The sequence below is a fragment of the Monodelphis domestica genome, chromosome 1, assembly GCF_027887165.1.
Source record: "Monodelphis domestica isolate mMonDom1 chromosome 1, mMonDom1.pri, whole genome shotgun sequence".
Taxonomy (NCBI): Eukaryota; Metazoa; Chordata; class Mammalia; order Didelphimorphia; family Didelphidae; genus Monodelphis; species Monodelphis domestica.
The window spans coordinates 162,530,527-162,551,247 of NC_077227.1; the positions used below are offsets into that span (position 1 = coordinate 162,530,527).

Below are 20,721 nucleotides of genomic sequence, written 5' to 3' on the forward strand. Positions count from 1 at the left end.
TCAATGGAGTTGCCTTTTAAGGACATAAGAGTTGGTTTTGTTTTTTTTAATTTTTAGAAAGAAGTTTAAATTGTTTGGCAGGGGGAATGCCAAAATTGGTGGCCCACTCCCCCAAACGAGTTCATTTTAAAAGAGCTTATAGGTTTTTAAGAGATGGTGTTTGTGTTTCATTTTATATTAATTTACATTTAACTTTTTTCTCTACCCTACCCACACCCAACTCCCCCAATTCAGCTGAGATATAAACAGCTCTGAAAAAATCTGCTACATACTTGTACTATAGTCACATTTACATCTCCCCACATCTAGCCATCATCAGTATTATGGGCATTGTCTTTCCAAAGGAAATGAGAACTTTCCTAACTGTTGGGAACTTCCAAGTATGAGTAGTTTAATAATGTGAACTTGAAACCATATTCTTTGCCTAAAAACACCAGATTAAATTCTACCTTGGAGTCATTGCTATCTCTCTCGCCCTCCATACCTCCCATCTACCCCCTTTCCCCAAGTTTCATGGGAATTAAGTATATAGAATTCAAATTCAAAGATCTCTTTATGAAAAAGGTCATTTCTTGGAGTGGACAATGTATATAGAAAACATAATGCTGTGCAACTTGAGTTCTTTCCTTCCCACCCAACCGAAAATATTCTAGTTCCAAGCACTAACTGGTACATAAGAAAGTCAATTAAAACACAACAAATATTTAAATATTAGACTTTTAAAAATATAAAAACAGCTCATTACAATTACTTATTTTTTCTTCTTTTTTTTTGTTAGAGTCAAGTCCTTTCCATTCTCTTCCCTCCCTCATGGCAAACACTATAGCAAGAGGCAATGGCTAAACATTTGAGATACAGAGGCGCAGAAAGAATAGCCCCCTCGCCCCAACAGAGAAAGGTACATAACACCCACCTCTTTATCCTTTTTATTATATATAGAATGTTTTGCCCTAGAAAGAACTTTTAAGACAGGTAGTTTTCATCAGACCCCACCCCCTAGTTCCTTTTGACCAGATTGAATCAAAAATTAAAAAATAATCCATAAAAATGTAGTATAAAAATTCTCTTCCATATGCTACATCACTGAGCCCATCCTCTACACAAGGACTCACAATGGCCATTAGCTTCATCTTCTTTAAAAAAAAAAGAATCAAAATAAAAATGAAAAACAACCCAAACCCCTTGTTACAAAAAGCGGTAACAGGTAGGCTTCAATCAGGCTGTTTCCAATTTCAATCTGTTGAAGCCAATAACAAAAGTGACCAACTGACAGGAGCCTATTTTGACCAAAGGGAAAGTGACCCTTCCATATATAACCCCAGAGGCCAATAAACTCCCCCCCACCCCTTGAGAAGTGGAAGAAAGAACAGTGGATGGGAGAGGGTAAGAAGATGCCATTAAAAAGACCATCCATTCTAATTCTTGATTTTTATTCAAATACAAAAAAAAATAATAAAGAAAAAAACACACATTAGTTGCTATTTTCTCTGGTAGCTCCCTGAGCTGAGTTTGCTATGCTTTCTTTGCTTTATTCTTTTTATAGGCTGTATCCAAAGATTTAAAGGGGCTGGAGCAAGAGTTTACTAGGACTTTCTAGTATCTCCAAAACATCCAAAAAAAAAAAGAGAAAGAAAGAAAAAAAGAACAAATCCAGAGAAAATCGGATTGTTTCTGCTGATGCTCTATTGGTAGCTGGCATTCTGACCCACATCCTGTCAGCCCATACAGTGTTCAAACATTTGACTCACACACCGAACAATTCACATGTACAACAGGAGGAACAATGCTGACCAGTAGATGCCTTTTGTTCAATCTGGTTACCAGCTGTGGGTCCAAAAAGGGTTTTTTTTTCCTCCTCAACTGGTCCCATTCCCCACCCCCAACCCCTTGCTCCCACGACCCCTCCCCCCTTCCTCCCTCCCAGATAGGAACTTCTTTTGGAAAAAAAAAAAAGCCACCACCATCAGTGGATTACAATTACAGCAGACAAAATACACAGCTAGTGTACCCGGTAGGAAGGAGTCTCTTCCTTTTCCCCCCTCTCGTCCAGTCTTATTTATTTGTCCATTATTTACATTTTTCACAAGTCTCGTGCACTGCACAATTAGGGAAGAGGGAGGAAACCATTCCCTCAAAAAAAAAAAAGGAAAAGCGCCATCCACTACAGTGCCACTGAAGCTTAGACAAATGAGAGCCGAATAAAAAGAAAGTGAAAGAAGGCATGATTTGTGAGGGTTTCCTTGGGTGCAGGAGCTGAAAACATCCAAATAAATCCATTTGCATCATCTGCCAGGGTTTTGAAGAGAGGTGGGGGAGAAAAAAAAAATCTATCCAAGTTGCTGAAACGTATCAATCCATGCACATTAGTCCCAGACTATGACGTTGCACATCCCCTCTCGGCTTGCCAGAAAAAGAGGCTCTGAATGCATGGCTGCCTACGCTTCATTCTCCCGACATCCTTCAGTGGGTCCTTGCCCTTTGTATTGTCAGAGCTGGGGTCTGTTTTTCCCAGAGTTTGACAGCCCTGTTAGAATCCTTGTTTAGTAGATGACCTCATAAACTGTGGCCTTCTTGTCACCAGAGCCTGTTACAATGTATTTGTCATCCGCTGAAATGTCACAACTCAAGACAGAGGAGGATTCTTTAGACTGGAGAGAGAAGGAGAGCAAGGATTAGCAGGGAGGAGATGAAGAAAAAGGAAGGAGGGAGAAAAAAATCAGAAGGTAACAGTTTATTTTCTCAGCTGCTCAGTTTCAGTGCTACATGAAGTAAGTCAAAAGCCTCTCTCTGGAGCTTCAATCGCTACCATTTGAAGGAGACACAATAATATTACAAAAGAAATTTTAAATTCACCCAGAAATAGCCATAATGCTCTGAAGGGCTGAGTTAAGTTAATGCTTCCCATGAACATATCTTCTATCTCTTTTCATGAGGAAATGAGCTGGCTCATTAATTAGGAACAATGTGATCTTTAAAATCAGGGCAAGCACACAGTTAAGAGAAATGGGGGGGGGGTATAAACAAAGTTTCATTAAAAATAAACAAACAAAAAGGTTAGAGGTAAAAATACTGCCTTCATCTTAACTAAACTTGTCTAAAATAATTTTGGCTTTGATTCTGAAGGAGAAAAGGCATCCTCAAGAATCTTGTTATTTTCCCATCTATGATAGATGGTCAACTACCTGTACATTTCCTAGTACTGTTCTAGAGCAAGAGATCTGCAGAGAGGTTTCAAAAATGGACTGGGGGAAGAATATATAACTTTCCAAACCTAAGTAAAATTCCTTCCAAATTATGAATAGTTTAAAAAATATTCTAAGACAGCATTCCACAGGTTTAACCAGGCTGTCCAAAGAGATCCAGGAAATACCCCAAATTAAGATTACTGAATAATTGTAACACACAATAATTAAATAATTAATGTCCCAAATTAACCCCTTTCCAAGAAAATTTCAGGGACAGCTTCAGATATACAGGGCAGAGTTAAAGGCAAACTGGGCTGCAAAATCTTTCAGTGGCCTTTGGGCCAAGAGCAATCCAGTTTTGACTCTTCATAAGGAAGTCCAATCTAAGGTCACCTAAGTCAGAACAAATCCAAAGTGGACACTGATTTAGGGTAGGGCTGTGTTGAAAGAGGTGGGAGAGGGGAAGGTATATTCAGGGATCCTCCCTTCCAAAATATCGACATGCCTATGTCATGCCCAGTACCCCGACTCCCCTTTTGAGAGGTAGGAATGAGGAGGCAAGAGGACCACCATACCTGGAATATGCTAGCACCATACGGTGTTCTCCAAGCATTGAGAAGATTGTCTTTCCCAGTGCTCACGAACCACTTGCCTAAGTGACAAAAAGTGAGAGAAGGTTCAGTTTGTGGCTATTATCCTTGGAGGCAAACCCAGGCAACCTTGCTCCTCCCCAATGCCTGCTAGAGAGGGATCAAATAACCCAGTGTGTAGGAAGCTTCCCATGCAAAGTATTTCACAAGAGAATATAAATGAGAAGCTGAGATATCAAGGTACAGTCTTCTCTGCCACAAAAAGAGAAGGTTGAATAGAAGGGAACTGTGGAAATGAAAACTTTCAGGATATGAGGGTGATTTTTGACAAATATAATCATGAGTTAAGTTTTTTTTTAATTAGTTATTTTATTTATTTAGGAGGCCAACAGGATTAAGTGACTTGCTCGAGGTTAGACAGCTAGTAAGTATCTGAAGCTAAATTTGAATGCAGGTCTTCCTGATTCCAGGCCTGGTACTCTATTCACTGCACCACTTAACTGACCCTAGTTATTGTTTTTGAATACCAACAGGGTCAAGTGAACCAAGATATTGTTAGAACTGGGAAGGTAGGAATTACCTTCCTCCTCCCACAGAACTAACTGGGACCATGGCAAGCAAGGAATTTCCACCAGCATCCTGGCCCACAACATATACCGAACTTACTTCCGAGAAAAAATGTATCACCAAAGATCATTGACCTTAACAGTCAGGATCCCTGGGGGCTGCTGTTTCTAGTCTTAGGCAGCTCTGCTGCTAAGCTATCTGGGACCCTCAACACCGAGGGACATCCCCTTTCTAGGCCTTAGTTTCTTTACCTGTTAAATAACAGAGCTCTATGAACCCTTCAAACTAAAATTTTACAATTCCTCTATGAAGGGTTACCCTTTTTTTTTACTTTTTTATTATGAATTTAAACACAAACATTTCAACATAAAAAGAACAAAACAGTATTGTACAAGAAAGCCTGAAGTTCTTTTGCATAGTCTACTTTTTAAAAGTATAAATTAAATTCAAAAAGGTAGTATCAAGTTATATCTCTCCTTCCTTTTCTTGTTTTTATTTGTGTTTTCCTTTTTAAGTTTGCATTTCTGAATTTCCAAGGATGCATTATAATTACACATGAACATGCATACCTTAAAAATAAAAGACATAACAGGTCTTTTATGCACTTGGACTTTGTAGATTAAATATATTAGAGCAAGAAGGTATCTCAGGTCAGACTTCAATTTTTTTTCATTTCCCAGATAAAGAAATTGGGGTAGCCCAAATTCACAAAGATAAATAAGTCAAAGAGCTGGGATTTGAACTTGGGACTTCTCTCAGTCTAGTAGTGCTCTCTCCAATGAACCATCATAATTTGGTCATAGAGATCAAATCAACTAAACGGTATGGTGAATATTCTTTCTTCAAGGACTCTTAGCTAAGCTGAAGAGCTAATAATTTAACTCTGAGCAAAGAATTCTTCTCCATGCTTGGGTAGGTCTGGTGGGTTACAGGAAAAATGCCAATTAAAGAACCTCAAGTGCATTAGAGATGGAAGAGGGATGACTAAGGATGCCCTTGCCCCCCATTTCTTACCACAGTAGGCAAATTTCAAGGAGAGCACACAGCTCTCGTGTAGGTGTAGCTGATATTTATCTGGTTTGGTGTGATGCAACACTTCTACATTGCTGCTCTCCATGCCCACAGCCAGCCACTCCCCAGTGGGGCAGTAACCTAAGGAGAAAATCTTTAAAAGAAAAAGGAGAAAAAAAGGTCTCAACATTGAATATGAATGAGCTAATAGCACTCTTGTGTCTGTTGGCTCCCAACTAGGTCACAAACATCCCCAATCTGATTTTTAAACATCTTCTACCTAGAATCCCTGTTCCTTTAACTCCGACCTTCCAAATAGCCACCGCTTACCAAAGAGCCATTTTTCTTACATTTTGCACAAAGCTGGCTGAAAAGCCTCCCCCCCCCCTCCATTTTTAAAGTTGATGAGATGAGATCTTTCAATTAAGATTCTCCTTCTAAGATAAATCTCTATCATGAGAAAGTTGAGATTTATGCTTTGAAAGGTTTAGAGCTATAGCATATTCAAGAGGAAAAGGAAGCTATAGCTTAGCCTGGTTTTCCTAAATTTGCCCTCATTCCTTCTACAGGACAGGGGAGAAGATATTGCCTACAGGCCAACAACACATGGGAAGAGGGGTAGGGGGTGGGTTAAGAGCCTTCCCCATCCATCAAGGTGGCTCACTGAAGCCAAAGGTACAACACTGAGACCTAGATAGAACTTGGCATGAAAAGACATTGGACTTAATTTCTAAAGAGCTTCCAGTGTGACATGCACAGAGAAAACAAAAATGATTTTAGGCACTGGCCCTGCCCTTTAAGGAATGAGGATAAGTTTCAGATATAATTTTATAGACATGTGAAACGCCACCGTATCTGAGCCAAATTACAGGCACCTCAAAAGGGCAAAGAAGAGATGAATATTGGGCCCAAGTAGGCTGCAGAATATGGTACTTCCCCCAATTACTTATATTCAAGAAGAGACCAAAGGGAAAGCTATTCTCAAGGAAATGGGTGATGGGGAGCTGGAATGGTCATACCGTGGGAGGGAGATACTAACACAAAGACAGGTCAGGGGCATGTGTTCCCCTGGTATCCAACAGATCAAAATATGCACATTTACAAATGCCTAGTAATGGTGATGACACGTTTAATGCAAGTGCATGAATAAATCTGAGATCATCAGCTCTATCTAACTTTCCCAGCTACCCAATGAACCAAATGGCTTTTCCACCTGTTAACTACTATGTGCACCCAATGGCCAGTCTAACACCTTTTCCAGAGGAGGAATATGCACCTCTTTGAGATCACAGATCACAGTCTATTCAACTTGTCATGAGTCCTAGATTCAACCTGCATGTAACATCACCCGTCTGAGGGAAAATGGACACAACATGCATACTAAGCACACAAGCACACAGGTAAGAGGCAACTTGAAGAAGAAGAAAAGGTCCCAAAGAAAGAACTCCTTGCCTATATAACGTGAGACCCCTCTGAGCTGCCAGAGAGATTCGGAAAGACACTCACCTGAGAAGTGAAATCATGTTGCTGTAGCTGTCTGCCTTCCCTCAGGTCCCAGGATCGGACTGTATTATCTAAACCACCCGTCCACAACTTGGTGCCATCATGGGAAATATCTATACAGCTGGCGCCATCTGTGTGGCCCTGAAATTGCCTTAAGTGCATAAAGAGAAAAGGAGAGAAATAAGGAAAAAGAAATCAACCTAGGAGTGTCACAGAATGTTAGTGCTTGGAGGAAGTGTAGGGATTATCATCAAGTTCGATCTCCTCATTTCACAGATAAAGAATCTGAGGCCCAGAATGGGGAAGGGACGGTCCAACACTAAACAGTCCAGATAGAGGTGGAATTCACCAAACTCAGGTTTCCTGACTCTGAGTCTTGTATTTCAATTTAATTTACCACCTGACCAAGTTAGCTTTTGGGCCTCTAGGACATGATACCCTTCTGAGGCAGGATATCGGCAGGGTATCGGTTGCATACAGAAGGCCAGCCCCAAAGGTGGGCCATTTCACTTTTGAGGAGCTCTAATTTTTGGAAAGCATTTTCTTATATTAGCATAATATCTGCAGACTAGATCATGGATTTAAAACTTGAATGGATGTGGAAGGCCATCTAGTTTAAACCCTTTCATTTTGTAGAAGAAACGAAAGCCCAGTAAGTTTAAATTCTTGGGGAATAAGTACTGCATATTTTCCCTCAAGATGAATCTCTCTGAGTTTGAGTATCCTGCTAGTTACAAAAGGAAACATGGATCTCATGTAATACCATTTCGTCAAGGGCTTCACACAGAGAAAACACTTGATGAGAAGAAAGACTAGGAGCACCTGAATAGTACAGGCTAGGCAGCCCCAAGCTCCCTCTCTGACATAATACCTGGAGGATAAAAAGTTTGAGTACCTCAACACAGTGTTCAAAGCTCTCTATGATTCGGTATGGATCCATCCTATCATTGCAAGCTTCTTGCCTACTTTTCCTTTATACCAGTAATTCTTAAATTTGGGGCTTCATTTTAACTGATAACTATATTCCAATACAATTGGTTTCCTTTGTAATCCTCTGCATTTTATTTGAATTTGAAATATTATTTGAGAAAGGATTCATAGGCTTCACTATCTCAAAGAAGTCCAGGACACACAAAAGAAGGTTAAGAACTGCACTTTACACAGGTCTGTCTACTCTATGTACCCAGAACACACTATACAGACTGGCCTCCGATCTGCATGATACCACATACTATTCTTCCCACCTAGAATACCCTTTTCCCACCCCCTTACCTGACCTCCATCTTGCCAAGCTGAATATCATCAAACCCTGCCTTAAAAAAATTTCCCCTTCTTCAGGAAAACATTCTCTAACTACCTCCCTAATAGCCGGAGTATTCTTCATCTCCTCTGTACTACAGCATTTTATAGTAAAAATCTTGCACATGTACCTGATGATAAGTTCCTTGAGAACAGGGATCCTGTCTTATACTTTGTCATACTTTTAGATGCCCCCTAAGATTACTTAAAAATTAGGAACCCCCCCCCCAATAAAGACATTATATAAATCACCTGATGTGATATCAAGAATCATGGGAGTTAATAAAGATTTTTTTTTAATGTGATTAATGATGGTGGTTACCATCTGTCCTTACCTGACCAGGGTTTGGTTGTGAAGGTCCCAAACAGCAATATTCCCATCACTGCAACAGGAAAAACAAACTTTGGCATCAGGGCTGATGGCCAGGGCATAGCAGGCAGGGGCAGAGGATGTCAGTTCAGCTTTGATTCTAGGTGTTGGGGATGCCAGGTCCCAGATGGTCAGCGTGCTGGCTTCACCACCCACAATGAGTGTGCGACCATCGGGAAGGAGCTTACAGGAGCGGATGTAGTTATCTCGGTTCTGGAAAACAGAGAAGCATATTAACCATTTGGACTTCCCTACTCCAGCATCACAATATTAAAAAATAGGATAAAATTTCCAACGCCTCTATGAGAATTCATTGCTGCCCCATAGGCTACCATTTAATAAATCGTGTAAAAGGCATGTGTGCTCTGTGTCCTCCACCTCCCCCTAGCAGATTGGAAGGGCCAAAGACAGGCAGCTTTTCCCCTAAAAACAAAATGGGAGTTCCTTCCTTTCCTTCCTTTCCTTCTTTCCTTCTTTCCTTCTTTCCTTCTTTCCTTCTTTCCTTCTTTCCTTCTTTCCTTCCTTCCTTCCTTCCTTCCTTCCTTCCTTCCTTCCTTCCTTCCTTCCTTCCTTTCTTCCTTCCTTCCTTCCTTCCTTCCTTCCATAACCATGATTAAACATCTGCCTATGTGCTAGAGATTCAAAAAAGAAAAGGGAAGCTATCTCTGACCTCAAGGACCTTATTGAGGAGACGTGCTAATTTTTGAAGGATGAGTAGGATTTGGACAGGAAGAGTACATTCCTAGAAAGATTCAGGAACAGAAAAAAGTACAGAGAAAGGAATGAGCATGCTAAGTAGGCTGGGATGACTGGAGAAGAGGCTATTTATAAGCTATGGAAAGGGGGTTATTTGTTTCTGGCAAACAGAAAAGAGAAAAAAAAAATACCCCCCTGGTCACACCAGGTTTATACTCTAAAGACTGTCTTACCAAGCAGTCAAGCTGAGAAATGGGGCTTTTGCTTCCTGGTTGACTGATGTCCCAGATTTTCACACATCCTTTGCCTCCAGTGTAGACATGCCGGGTAGGGTTGCTGATGGTCACAGCACATACCACTTCCCCGTGACTTAGCGTGTTGATCTGTCGCGCATGCCGAGGAATCCCAGGCCCTGCCAGTGCATCATGGGGAAAGGGAACTGGCTGCATCTGGCCATCAGCACTTACATGAAAGGAATAAGCCCTGAAAAAAGAGGGTACAAGGGATTTAAGGGCCAGATTAAGATTAAATTCAATATCACCTTTATTTCCACTCCCACATCTAAAATCCAATAATGGAAAGTACTAGATTTTGAGGGTGGGGTGGGGGGAGGCAGGGATTATTTCTCTTCCAGTTGTTTTTATATACACACATGAAATACAATGTGCTGATTCTCTTGTCTAAGGTCTAGAAAATTTTTCAACCAGCAAGGTAATAGATAAAGTAAATTTAACCACCAATTCTCAATTAGTTCAGTGTAAGTTATTTATTCACTTTGGGAATTATCTATTGCAAAATGTTAATGTTTCCCCCTCCCCCCTGTTCATTTGTTCCCCATGTTTGCCCATTCTTTAAAGGCCAACTCAAATGTCAACTCATCCAAGATTAAGCTTTTCATTCCTTCACCCCACCTATATGGGGGTTAGTAATGACCTTTCCTCCATCCTTTTAAACATTATACAGCATTGCTTTGAATTGCTCTGGTATACTTATATCAAATATTATAGAAGTTGGTGCTTTTATCTTATTCCCATTCCAGCTTTTACAAACAAAACACCAAAGCTCTGAGATGCTTCTCTGTAGACACAGATTAGAGGTTTCCAAACCCCTGGGCACCTGGAGTGAGCTGACCTCTCAGCACTTCTGGAGTCTGCCTTTATTCTGTGAATTTTTCTGGAGTTAAAGAGACAAATCAACCCACTTTGATGTCCAAGAAAAGTAAAGCTCAGGGGGCAGCTGAGTAGCTGGCTCAGTGGATTGAGAGCCAGGCTAGAGATGGAAGGTCCTGTGTTCAAATTCTGGCCTCAGACACTTCCTAGCTATAACCCCCATTGCCTAACCACTCTTCTGCCTTGGAACCAATACAAAGTAATGATTCTAAGACAGAAGGTATGGGTTAAAAAAAAAAGAAAGTAAAGCTCAGGAATCAGAGCTAATAGGCCCCTTTAAATGCCCTACCCCTGCATTCAGGTTTTTGAGGAACAAATGGGAAAGGCCAGTACTTATACTCAAAGCCTTTAGCTTTTTCCTGTCCATAGCTAGGATTGGGAATGGGGGAAAGTCAGCAGGGTTTGGAGCCATATCAATAAAACTGGAAAGATAGCATGGAGGAAAAGCAAAAAAGGCTAGACTGAGAGCGGTGATCCAAGTTTAAGTTCCAGCTAGTTAACATGTGTATATGTGTTTGGGGGTGGGGTGCAAATCATTCACTTCCCCTTCTGGCTGCTTAATTTCCTCAATTTTTAAATTATCAGATGACCTCTTAAGGCCCCTCTCCTAGATTTTACAAAAATAAGCTCTCCGGTTTGTGATGGGGTGGCCCAATTTTTCCTAACATTGACTCACGGCACTATGATCAGTTAGAATCCCACCCTATGCCCAAAGGAATTTAGTAAGAGCCAGAAGCTTACGGTTTTCCTCCAGGAATGGAAGCAAGGCTTGAGGGCAGTCCAGTGGCCCTCATCGGAGGGTGGGGGTCAAAACCAACCTGTGAAACCAACAGAAGCATTAACCCTCAGTGAAAATCACAACACTTCAACATTTATAAAGCATTAAACATTGCAAGGTCCCTTTGTTACCTAACTGAGCCTCAGAATAACCAATGGATCAGGATAAGGCAGGTATTAATATCCCTATTTAAATATCCCTGTTTTACAAATGAAGAAATAAAGTCTAGAAAGTTGATGCCTTGCCCATGGTTACATAGCAAATTATGAATAAAACTAAGGCCACAACCCAAGACTATGAACCCAGTTGCCTTTTCTAGTTAACACCAGCTCAGCTAACTGAACTGAAAAATCCTTGGAGAGGGAAAATGACAACAAAGCCCAAAGATGTTCATAGCAGAGCTATTGGAAAACCGAGTCCATAAACACCTCTTTCACCTTTCCTTCATGTACCCTTTCTTCGATATGGCATAGCCTGCTGAATGTCACTGAGCACATATTCACTTCAGGAAAAATGCATGAGAGATAAGAAAGGTTTTGTTCTCGAGAGAAATTTCTCTTCCTTTCAAGCAGTAAGCATTGATTAGGCACCTACTACATGCTTGGTCTTCTGCTAGCACTAAGGATACAAAGACTGAAACAATCCCTATGTGTCTTCTTCTTCCCTTCTGCCTACCCAAATCTCACCCATCCCTCAAGGTCTTGCCTTGACTACTCCCTACAATCTAGGTGGAATTGTCCTTTCTCCAAATCCCTACAGTACTTACAGTGCCTAAACATACTCTGTTACTTATTATTTTTCTCCAATTGTTTTCCAAGTGACTAAATAATGTATCTTGTCTCTCCCACAAGAATAAGAAACTTCTTATTTTACCATATATAAAACCAAGCCTAAGGGCTAGGCACACAATACATAATACTTGATGATTAACCCCTGTTTAAATAAGAAATGTTAAGGCCAAAAAAAAGTCCATTTGTCTAATGGCAAACAACACTGATATGATCAATATAAGATGATGGTTAGTCATGTTTTACTTACAAAGTGATTTCAAATTCATTATCTCATTTCAATAATCTGGTGACAAATTGTTATGCACAATTTACAGATATAGAAATTGAAAGATAAAGTGACTTGTCCAAGGTAGTGTTACCTCAAACACCCTAGACTGAATTCAGGTATATTTTTAAGGGCTGGAGATACCATACTTAAATATTCTATAAAGCAGAGCCCATTATACATAAATCAATGTAAGTTTTATATAAATCAATTTTACATAAATCAAAATATCTAAGTTTTAATGCCTCCTAAGCCTCCCTTTAGAAAACAGCTCTTCTATGAACTAGGTTTGCCAGTTTCCTTAGTCACAGAAGCCCTGGAACTGGAGAGAATCTCAGAGGGTCACTTTATCTCTCTGCCCATCTACAACACTCTAGAAGTTCTCCACATGGATATACCCTCCACAATTCTAAACCTTGAACACCAGATGAGCTGGTAACAGCTTACGGTTGAGTGCCGTTTGTTCTATCCAAATCCATGCTAGCCCAACCATACCTCATCCCCATTGAAAGGAGCCAAAAGTTCTACGTACAGCTCCAAAGCTCACCATTGGTGATCGACCATAGGCAGCGGCAGCGGCAGCGGCGGCGCTCATCTGAGGAGGGATGTTGTGTAGGCTTGCATAGGCCCCTGGGCTGGTGAGCGAGCCATTCATCTCATGATGGCCCATCATAGCAAATGGAGTAGCGTAGGAGCCGATTGAGATGGGAGCCCGGAGAGTGGATGCTAAATGGAAATGAGAGAGTATATATTAGAAGGCTCCAGTTCCAAGAAATCCTTCATCTCTCTCCTTCTTCTAAGCATTTTGATAATGTTGGTATGGAGAAAGAAAGGACCATGAAGTAAGGAACACGAATTCAAGTTCAGCCTTTCACACATAGTGGCCGTGCAATAAGGATGTTAACACAGAGATATTGGGAAACCCGTATCACAGAACCCTTCCCCAACCTTTGTCACTCCCTCCAAAATGGCATAACTTGGGGAATGTCACTAAGGAACACTCTAGCTCAAAGCAAAATACCATATATACTTTGGAAGTGCAAGTGTGAGATCCTACAATGCTATTCAGGGCTAGAAGGCACCTCAAGAGTCCAATCCTCTTAAATTTTGCAGATGAGGAAACTAAGGCCCATAAAAGTTCAACTGTCTACTGTCTGTATTAAATAGTGGCAGAGTTGATATGAGAACCCAATTGCAGAAAAGGCATCAGGCCTGTACTGAGAGTTTCCTCTTTAAACCAATGACATCTGAGGCTAGTTCTTATCCTTGGCTAGATTTAATGGCCTTTGAAGTCTTTGAAGCCTTCCTTTGGGTCTATGAACCTATGATTCTCCCCATGAAAGTCAGACCACTAGGAAATTTTTCTTGGCATAATACACTCAACTCTAAACTGTGAGAGACTTTGGAGTTTAGCTGATTCACCTTACAGATACAGAAATAAAAGATACAAAAAGGTGAGGCCTACAATCACATAGGGAGCCAGCTGCATTGGCACCAGAATTTAGCTTTTCCAATTCTCAGTGTGTTTTCTACTCTAAACCTCTTGAATTACAATGCTTTGCACTTGTTGGCATATTCCTAAACTAAGCATTCTGAATTAATACAATGTGTCTGTCCTGAATCTGCAACTAGGTTCAGACTGCCCAAAGAACAGAAGCTATGACTACCTTCTTTGGATTTTGTCCAAAGGTACTTTATATATGAGTCACTATAAAAACTTAAATCAGATGTTTGCTGACCCATGCCTTGAAAAATCCTCATCCATGTCTCTTCCCAGGGGAAAAGACCCAAGAAAGAAGACTTAATTGCCAATGACCATCCCTCCTCAACACACCCCAAGGGACCATGTCTCTACCTAGGGGATCCATGCCAGCTGGTTTGCCAGGCATTGATCGGAGCCCTGGAGTCGTGCTTGTTCCAGGAGTTGGGGCATCATTCCTTGGAGTTGGTGTGTTTGATTTGAGACCAGGGGTAGAGGATTTGTCATTCTAGAATCAAAGGAGAGAAAAAGGAAAACATGAAGAGTTCCGCCGCTCCTTTGACAATAGCCTGCAAAAGGCAGCTTTTTTAAGTAGTGCATTATGCCCACCCTCCCTTTCTGCCCAAACAAGAAATAAACCCAAGAGTCACTGAAGCTCTTTCTCTTTACTTGAGAAATCTGCATCTACACCCCTCCTCCCGCTGCCAGTCATCGACACATAAGGAGCAGCAAACACCACCTACGTGACCAAGATCTTTTGTCTTAGAAGAAGGAGTGCTACTGGAGGAAGCGACTGAGGCAGGGCTATTAGGAGCATCCTTTTTCAGTCCTCGGGTTTTATCTATCCCGTTTTCAGGAGGGGAGTGGGCTGGACTGACCCGGGGTGTGGCTGGATCCTAAAAACACAAGAAATGCATTTATAGTAACCACTAAGCTCAGGTGTTCAAATTTATAATTGTTAGATGGGAGAAAGAAGAAGTAAGAAGTCCAGACTTGAGAACAGACCGGGCTACAGGGATCTCTACATTACTACAGACATTTTGGAGGTATAATTGAGAGACTCTAAAATACTAATTTGAACCTGAAGGAATATGAGAGTCCATCTTGATCATTTTATAGATGAGAAAAATGGAGAATTGAAATTATTTGTCCAGGATCAAAGAATTAAGCAGTGGTAGATTTGGGATTAGAATCTAGATCTTCCAATTCCAGTGGGTACTATCTGTGCCACAACATGTTATCGCTAACCTGCTGGGATTGATTTTATAGAGGAATGACCACACCTTTTGGTAATCATGAGCAGGGAGTTGGGTGAGATGGATCAATGAATGATCAAGGCTGTTTTCCTCTTAGTCTTTTTTTGGGGGGGTCTATTTTAGAAAAGATGGCAACACTACCTATCCCAAAACCCTCAAGGACTTGAATTTTTAAGAGATCTAAGAATCAAATTCTTCCTTAGGACATAAGCAGAAAGGAGTATGATGGAAATACAACTCTGCTGAAGATACCAATCTATAGCTCTCATCTTTTCCTCAACTCAGAAGTCATGGAATTTATGATCTTTTTCATCCCTAGTCACATGTGGTCACTTGTCTCTACTATGGCCTCACATCAACTAAGGATTATCATCTTAGTCCTTTGTAAAAACAACAAAAAACAAACTTCATTTTTCTATTAAATGTCCCATTTACAACACAGTCCCTTACTTACCTCATTAGATACATCTACCACAAGGTCATCACTCTTGTCACCATCACTATCCTGCAACAGAAGAAGAGGTCAGGTTAAAAAATGGGAATATCCTCTATGCTTACTTCTGATAAGTCTATACATTTCTCCTTTTCAAAATGTAGCCCGCTTCCACAGGATATCTTCTCTGATTAACCACTAGCCAATCTGATCGCTCTTACTCTGAATTATCATTTTTAAACTCAGTTTGCTAAACAGAGATTCACCCTAGAATTGACTTTCTCCACCTTAGTAACAGTTAACATGTTCTACAGCCATTCCTACTTCAAGACTCTAAGTCTTTTAGGGCCACGGAACTAAGCCTCAGAAATGCTATTAATCAACATTTTTCTTCATCTCCTACAATAAGGGGCTGGAGATAGGGCCACAAGGCATTAGATATACACACAATAAAAGATAATACAAAATAAAAGCTACTGAGTGCTTTTATCCAAAGTAAGAAGGCCAGACAACCAGTGCCATGGAGATAAAGAAAGTAGTCTGTGAGCTGGGTTGTGAGGAAAGCCCACCACTGCTGCCCCCACTAGGGTAGGACATGACCTGGGTCCAAAAGGATGGGAGTAGAATATATGAGGGAATGAGCAATGTTGAAAATGATGACCAGATTGATCTTAACAGCCTATTCCACTAGTCTCCAAAGGAGAGTTTGCTTTCACTGAATAAAAGCTTTAACAGCACTGAAATAAGACTTTGAAGAACTCCAGAAGAGAGAGAAGAGAGTTTTTAGATAGGTTCCCTCACCCAAATTCAACCCCTCCACTAGAACAGAATGCAGTCTTGACATGTCACTCTGTATGTTAGTCTAGGAATAAGATCCTTTGGTATTTCCTGTCTCTTGAGAAGAACCTCATCTCAGACTCAAGCTGTTCTCTATTATCTTGAGTATCAATGAGGTTCCATTATAGATGATGCTTAGAGGCACTAGTTTTCTATTGAGTGGCCCCCCTACATTTTTGGAAAACAGGTTAAAACTTAACAAAGTCAGCTTTTGATGTGAAGATAAAAAAAAACAAACATTTTTTAAAGATAGTTTATTTTCCCAATTAAATGCAAAAAAATTATTTTTAAAGGACACTTTCATATAAGCATAACACAAAAAGAACATTCTACAAGAAACTATGAATCTCCATTTCATTCTACCAGTTTTGAATGTTTTCTTAAAAAACAGTATGTAATAAACTCTACACATTATTTTCTAAACTGCTCTACTCATCTGGGCTGCCTTCTGAACTTCCTTATATTTTCCTCTAAACTTTTTTTTTGAAAAAAAAAAAGTTGCAATGGCTTTTAAAAAAACCATCACGTTGCTACCCCCTCTCTACCCCACCCCACTTCCTGTAATTAAAAATTAAAGAGGAAGAAAGAGGTGGGGGAGGGAAGGAATAGAGGGAAACTCTTGAAGACAAGATGGCACAATACAATAACATGCAGTTTGAGGGTTGGTGAGTTGAGATGAAGACGATGCTGGTAAACAGCTAGCTTTAAGTCTCATCTACACCAAAAGACAGTGGGAGAAAGAGGTTTGAGTAAGATAAGACCCATGAACACTTCAGCATACAAGCCTTTAATCACTAGTGGAAAGAGACAGGTTTGTTTCCTGCCTCTCTTTTCCAGGAAGATTCATGGATCCTAGCTAGCTGCCTGATCCCTGAAGCAGCAGAGGCTCAGGGCAACTGCCCTTGGGAGTGGGCCCAAGGTCTCCCCCATGATTTGTTTAGCCCTAAAAGATAACAGCCTCCTTCCCCCCATCAGACCTACATATCGACTCATGCTGTCTTTTTCTTCTGCTTTCCTCTTCTTGGAGTCGATGCCATAATCAGTGGAACTTCGATGTTTCTCACTAGCCCTCAAGCTTTCAGAAGGAGACACAGAGTTATTCTGAAAGAGATTGGTTCTGCCATTAGAGACATTTATTGTAACTGCTAGGCAAGTTAAGAATGGTCATTAGCATTCAGTATATAAGTCCATTTACACAAAGCATTGGTGCAACATGACCATGAATTCACAAACACACACACATACACTTCTGTCTAAATCTTCTGCAGAAAACAGCACCAGAAGCCTTAGCTTACAAATATTCTCCCCAAACCAGCTTGTTAGCATTTTATCTAAACATCTGGTGGGAATACTGCTAGCTTTGATAAATATCCAGAGAAATATTAGCAACTGTCTCTCTGTCTCTCTCTGTCTCTCCCTCCCTAAAAAAATCCAAGTTGAAAAACAATCATTTTTGTATTTTTAAGATGGAAAACTAGGGTCCCAAAAGGTCAAGTGCCATGTCCAAAACCAAAGAGCAATAGGAAGAGACAGGACACAGAGATTCTGGGTCCAAACGCAATTCATGCTTTCACCATTAAAGGAAGCCAGGCTTCCAAGACCAGCACTTGAAATTGTGGGGGTCAGAAGATGGAGAAAGAGCAGGGCTAGAAGATGTGATGGCTAAAATGAATGCACTTTTCCTGAAAAATCTATGCTTTTGCTACAAAACAAAGAGGTGCAGTGTGAGGAAAGTCTTTAAGAGAAAACACATGGACACTCATTTTCAAGGAAGAGCTCACTAAACCAGTACATCATCAGTGGACAGGAAGACCTCTCCATGGTGATTAGAAGAACTCTGGGAGCTAAGAGGGAAATCGATATGAGATGGCAGTTGCCAATGGATTATTTTGCCAGCAAAGTAACAGTATACCAATTGTCATTCTGGGGTAATTTTGGTGTTTATATGCCATGCATCTTCTAAATCTCAACCCTACAGCATTTCTTATGACCCTGAAGATAGGCCAATCCTTGTACTAGATTAAATAGGAGGAAATGACACATTTCTAGGTTTTTTAAAAATCCTTTCCTCCTGTCTTATAATTGACACTAAATATCAGTTCTAAGGCAGAAAAGCAATAAGAACTAGGTAATTGGGGTTAAGTGACTTAGTCGGGGTCACAAAGATAGACATTTCTGAAGCCAAATTTGACCCTGCAACCTCCAGTATCTAGGCCTTCCTCTCGATCCACTAAGCCACCAAGAAGCCCCTCTATTGTGTTTCAAAATAGACAAATTATGCCAAGCCTAGAAGAATCAGAAGGAACTGTGTTCAAATCTGACCTCAGAAACTTCCTAGCTGTGTGACCCTGGGCAAGTCACTTAAATCCAACTGACTTGTTAGTATTTGCCACTCTTCTGTTTTGGAATTGCTATTGATAAAAGAGAAGGGGTTTTCAAATAAATAAACAAAATAAATTAATTAGAATGGATAGCATGGTCACTTGAAGGGGAATTCCCATTTGACCCCCCCCCCCTTAAAATTAAGTGTAGGGCAAAGGTGCCCCAGAGCTGCATTCTCATTTGTTTGGTGTAGAAAACTCCACACACAGGCGTAGATTAGCAATTTGTTTAAAGAGTTTCCTGGGAACCCTGAGAAGTGACTTTGACCACAGTTATAGAGCTCGTATACAGCGGTATGTCAAAGATATGACTTAAGTCTTTCTAACTCCAGCCTCTGCCCCCTATCTTTGGCTGTGCTGATGCACGGCATGTAACCCAAAGGTGTGGCTGGTAGTGCAATATATAGCATGTCGTCTTCAGTCTCTTCCTTTAAAACACAAACTTCACTCTTATTTACCACAAAGGTCTTGGTAGGAAATATCAGATTACTTTCCAAAAAGATAGATTTCCTCAGATATCTCGTACTGGGCATCATTCCCCACCTCCATTCTACTTCTTTCTCCCCCCCAAAAGAGTCACAGAATATTGGAGCTGAAAGAAAATGGAGAGACATTTCTAAAACTCTCTCATTTTACAGATGAACAGTGAGGTTTAGAGAGAAGCCACAGAGGAAGCTTAGTGGTAGAACAGACAAGGAGATGGGTCACCTCATGTCCAGTCCTCCACCAAAATACGGCGTGGCTGCTTAAACTTTGAAAGATAAAACTTCCCCTGACTTAACTTTCTGCTAAGACCTACAGCCTGGGTCATGTATTCAGAGAGGGGGACAGTGAGAAGGGATGTGTGTGTGTGTGTGTGTGTGTGTGTGTGTGTGTGTGTGTGTGTGTGTGTTTTGGGGGCACACAAATATTGCTGCGGTAACAAGAGCAGCAGAACAACGAATTCATTTCCTAAGCCCGCTTCTGTGCAAAGCCTGTCCCTGCCAAGTTTCTGCCTGGAGCAAATTAAAATGGCAGAGTTATAAAGCCTTGAACAGAGAGTAGAGGTTATAATGGAAAGTGCAACTCAACCTTAACTACAGCAGTGCAAACGGGCAATGCTCTAACACAGATGCAATTCAATTAGTTCCTACAAGCGCCGGCAGAAATTACCATCATTTCAGCTCTTCTAACAGTGCCTGCCACCCCATGCTAAGTAGAAATGTTTTTAAGCTCCTCTGCTTCCCTTTTCAGATGGGGAAGAAAGGGAGAAGCAAAGCAGCTCATGTTTCTCCTCAGTACCCAATAAGTAGCTTTGGATAACACGGAGTCCTTTCTTCTCATGCAGTCAGGCTGAAAAACCTTGCAACTACCAGAGAGTCATGTCAGGCATTTAGAGGCATCGATCCAGTCCGCCTTTTGTCGGCAGGCGGCCAAAAAACTAAGTATTTTTTATTGCTTAGGCTAGGCAAGGAAATATGAATGAATCTATCTGCTATTATACTCCGTATTAACCCCCATCGGGAAATCTTCCAGGGGCCAACCTCTCCACACACCTACTTTCACCACCAGCCTCCCCCATCTTCAGAAACATTTCTATACTGTCTTCCCCTCCTCCCTGGATGACTTGCCCTTTCTCCATGACCCAGCTGCCAAGGGATAGATTAATGCCCTCCCCAATCCCACCCCAATACACATCAACCCCTTCTCTTCCCTCTCCCCTCCCTAGCTCAGATGGCATTTTGATTCATCTTCATCTGATCCTCCAAAGGCTCATTTGTGGCCGCTCCACTATGAATGCCTGAAGTGCATGGATGACAGGAGATCCATGCAAAAGGAAGATTTTTACTGGGGTAGGTTTTTTTAGTCCCCTTGGGGGTTTCTTTTTAACAGAAAGCTTTCATCTATCTGGGCATGAGGCCCAAAGCAAAATAAATAAGTAAAATAAAAATAATAACAGCAATACAAAAAAAGAAAAGGAGGGGTTTGTGGGAGGGGAGGTTTGGGGAAAGCCATGAAATTGGATTTCATAAGAGACTAGAATATTTGCACAGCACTAGCCTATACAACATTTCATTTGGGAGGAAGCACTGACACAAAACCAAATGTGCTGGGCTGCGTGTCTATGAAT

The 20,721-nt window shown here is 40.9% G+C and overlaps 1 protein-coding gene across 16 annotated transcripts in view; it reads right to left on the reverse strand.

Annotated features, from left to right (window-relative positions):
• Nucleotides 1-703: 703 nt before the first annotated feature.
• TLE3 (TLE family member 3, transcriptional corepressor) overlaps nucleotides 704-20,721 on the reverse strand; it is a 62,469-nt gene continuing 42,451 nt past the window's right edge. For 8 of the 16 annotated variants that reach the window (XM_007479642.3, XM_016427783.2, XM_001367737.5 and 5 more), the window contains 12 exons: nucleotides 17,212-17,331; nucleotides 15,415-15,465; nucleotides 14,448-14,600; nucleotides 14,080-14,212; nucleotides 12,757-12,950; nucleotides 11,132-11,208; nucleotides 9,455-9,704; nucleotides 8,491-8,738; nucleotides 6,860-7,007; nucleotides 5,357-5,507; nucleotides 3,761-3,837; nucleotides 704-2,648 (listed from right to left, as the gene is read on the reverse strand). In XM_007479642.3, coding sequence (XP_007479704.1) covers nucleotides 2,541-2,648; nucleotides 3,761-3,837; nucleotides 5,357-5,507; nucleotides 6,860-7,007; nucleotides 8,491-8,738; nucleotides 9,455-9,704; nucleotides 11,132-11,208; nucleotides 12,757-12,950; nucleotides 14,080-14,212; nucleotides 14,448-14,600; nucleotides 15,415-15,465; nucleotides 17,212-17,331 — 1,710 coding nt within the window. In that variant the 3' untranslated portion in view covers nucleotides 704-2,540. The remainder of the gene's footprint in view (nucleotides 2,649-3,760; nucleotides 3,838-5,356; nucleotides 5,508-6,859; nucleotides 7,008-8,490; nucleotides 8,739-9,454; nucleotides 9,705-11,131; nucleotides 11,209-12,756; nucleotides 12,951-14,079; nucleotides 14,213-14,447; nucleotides 14,601-15,414; nucleotides 15,466-17,211; nucleotides 17,332-20,721) is intronic. The other 8 variants (XM_007479644.3, XM_016427784.2, XM_007479643.3 and 5 more) reach the window with 3 other exon arrangements.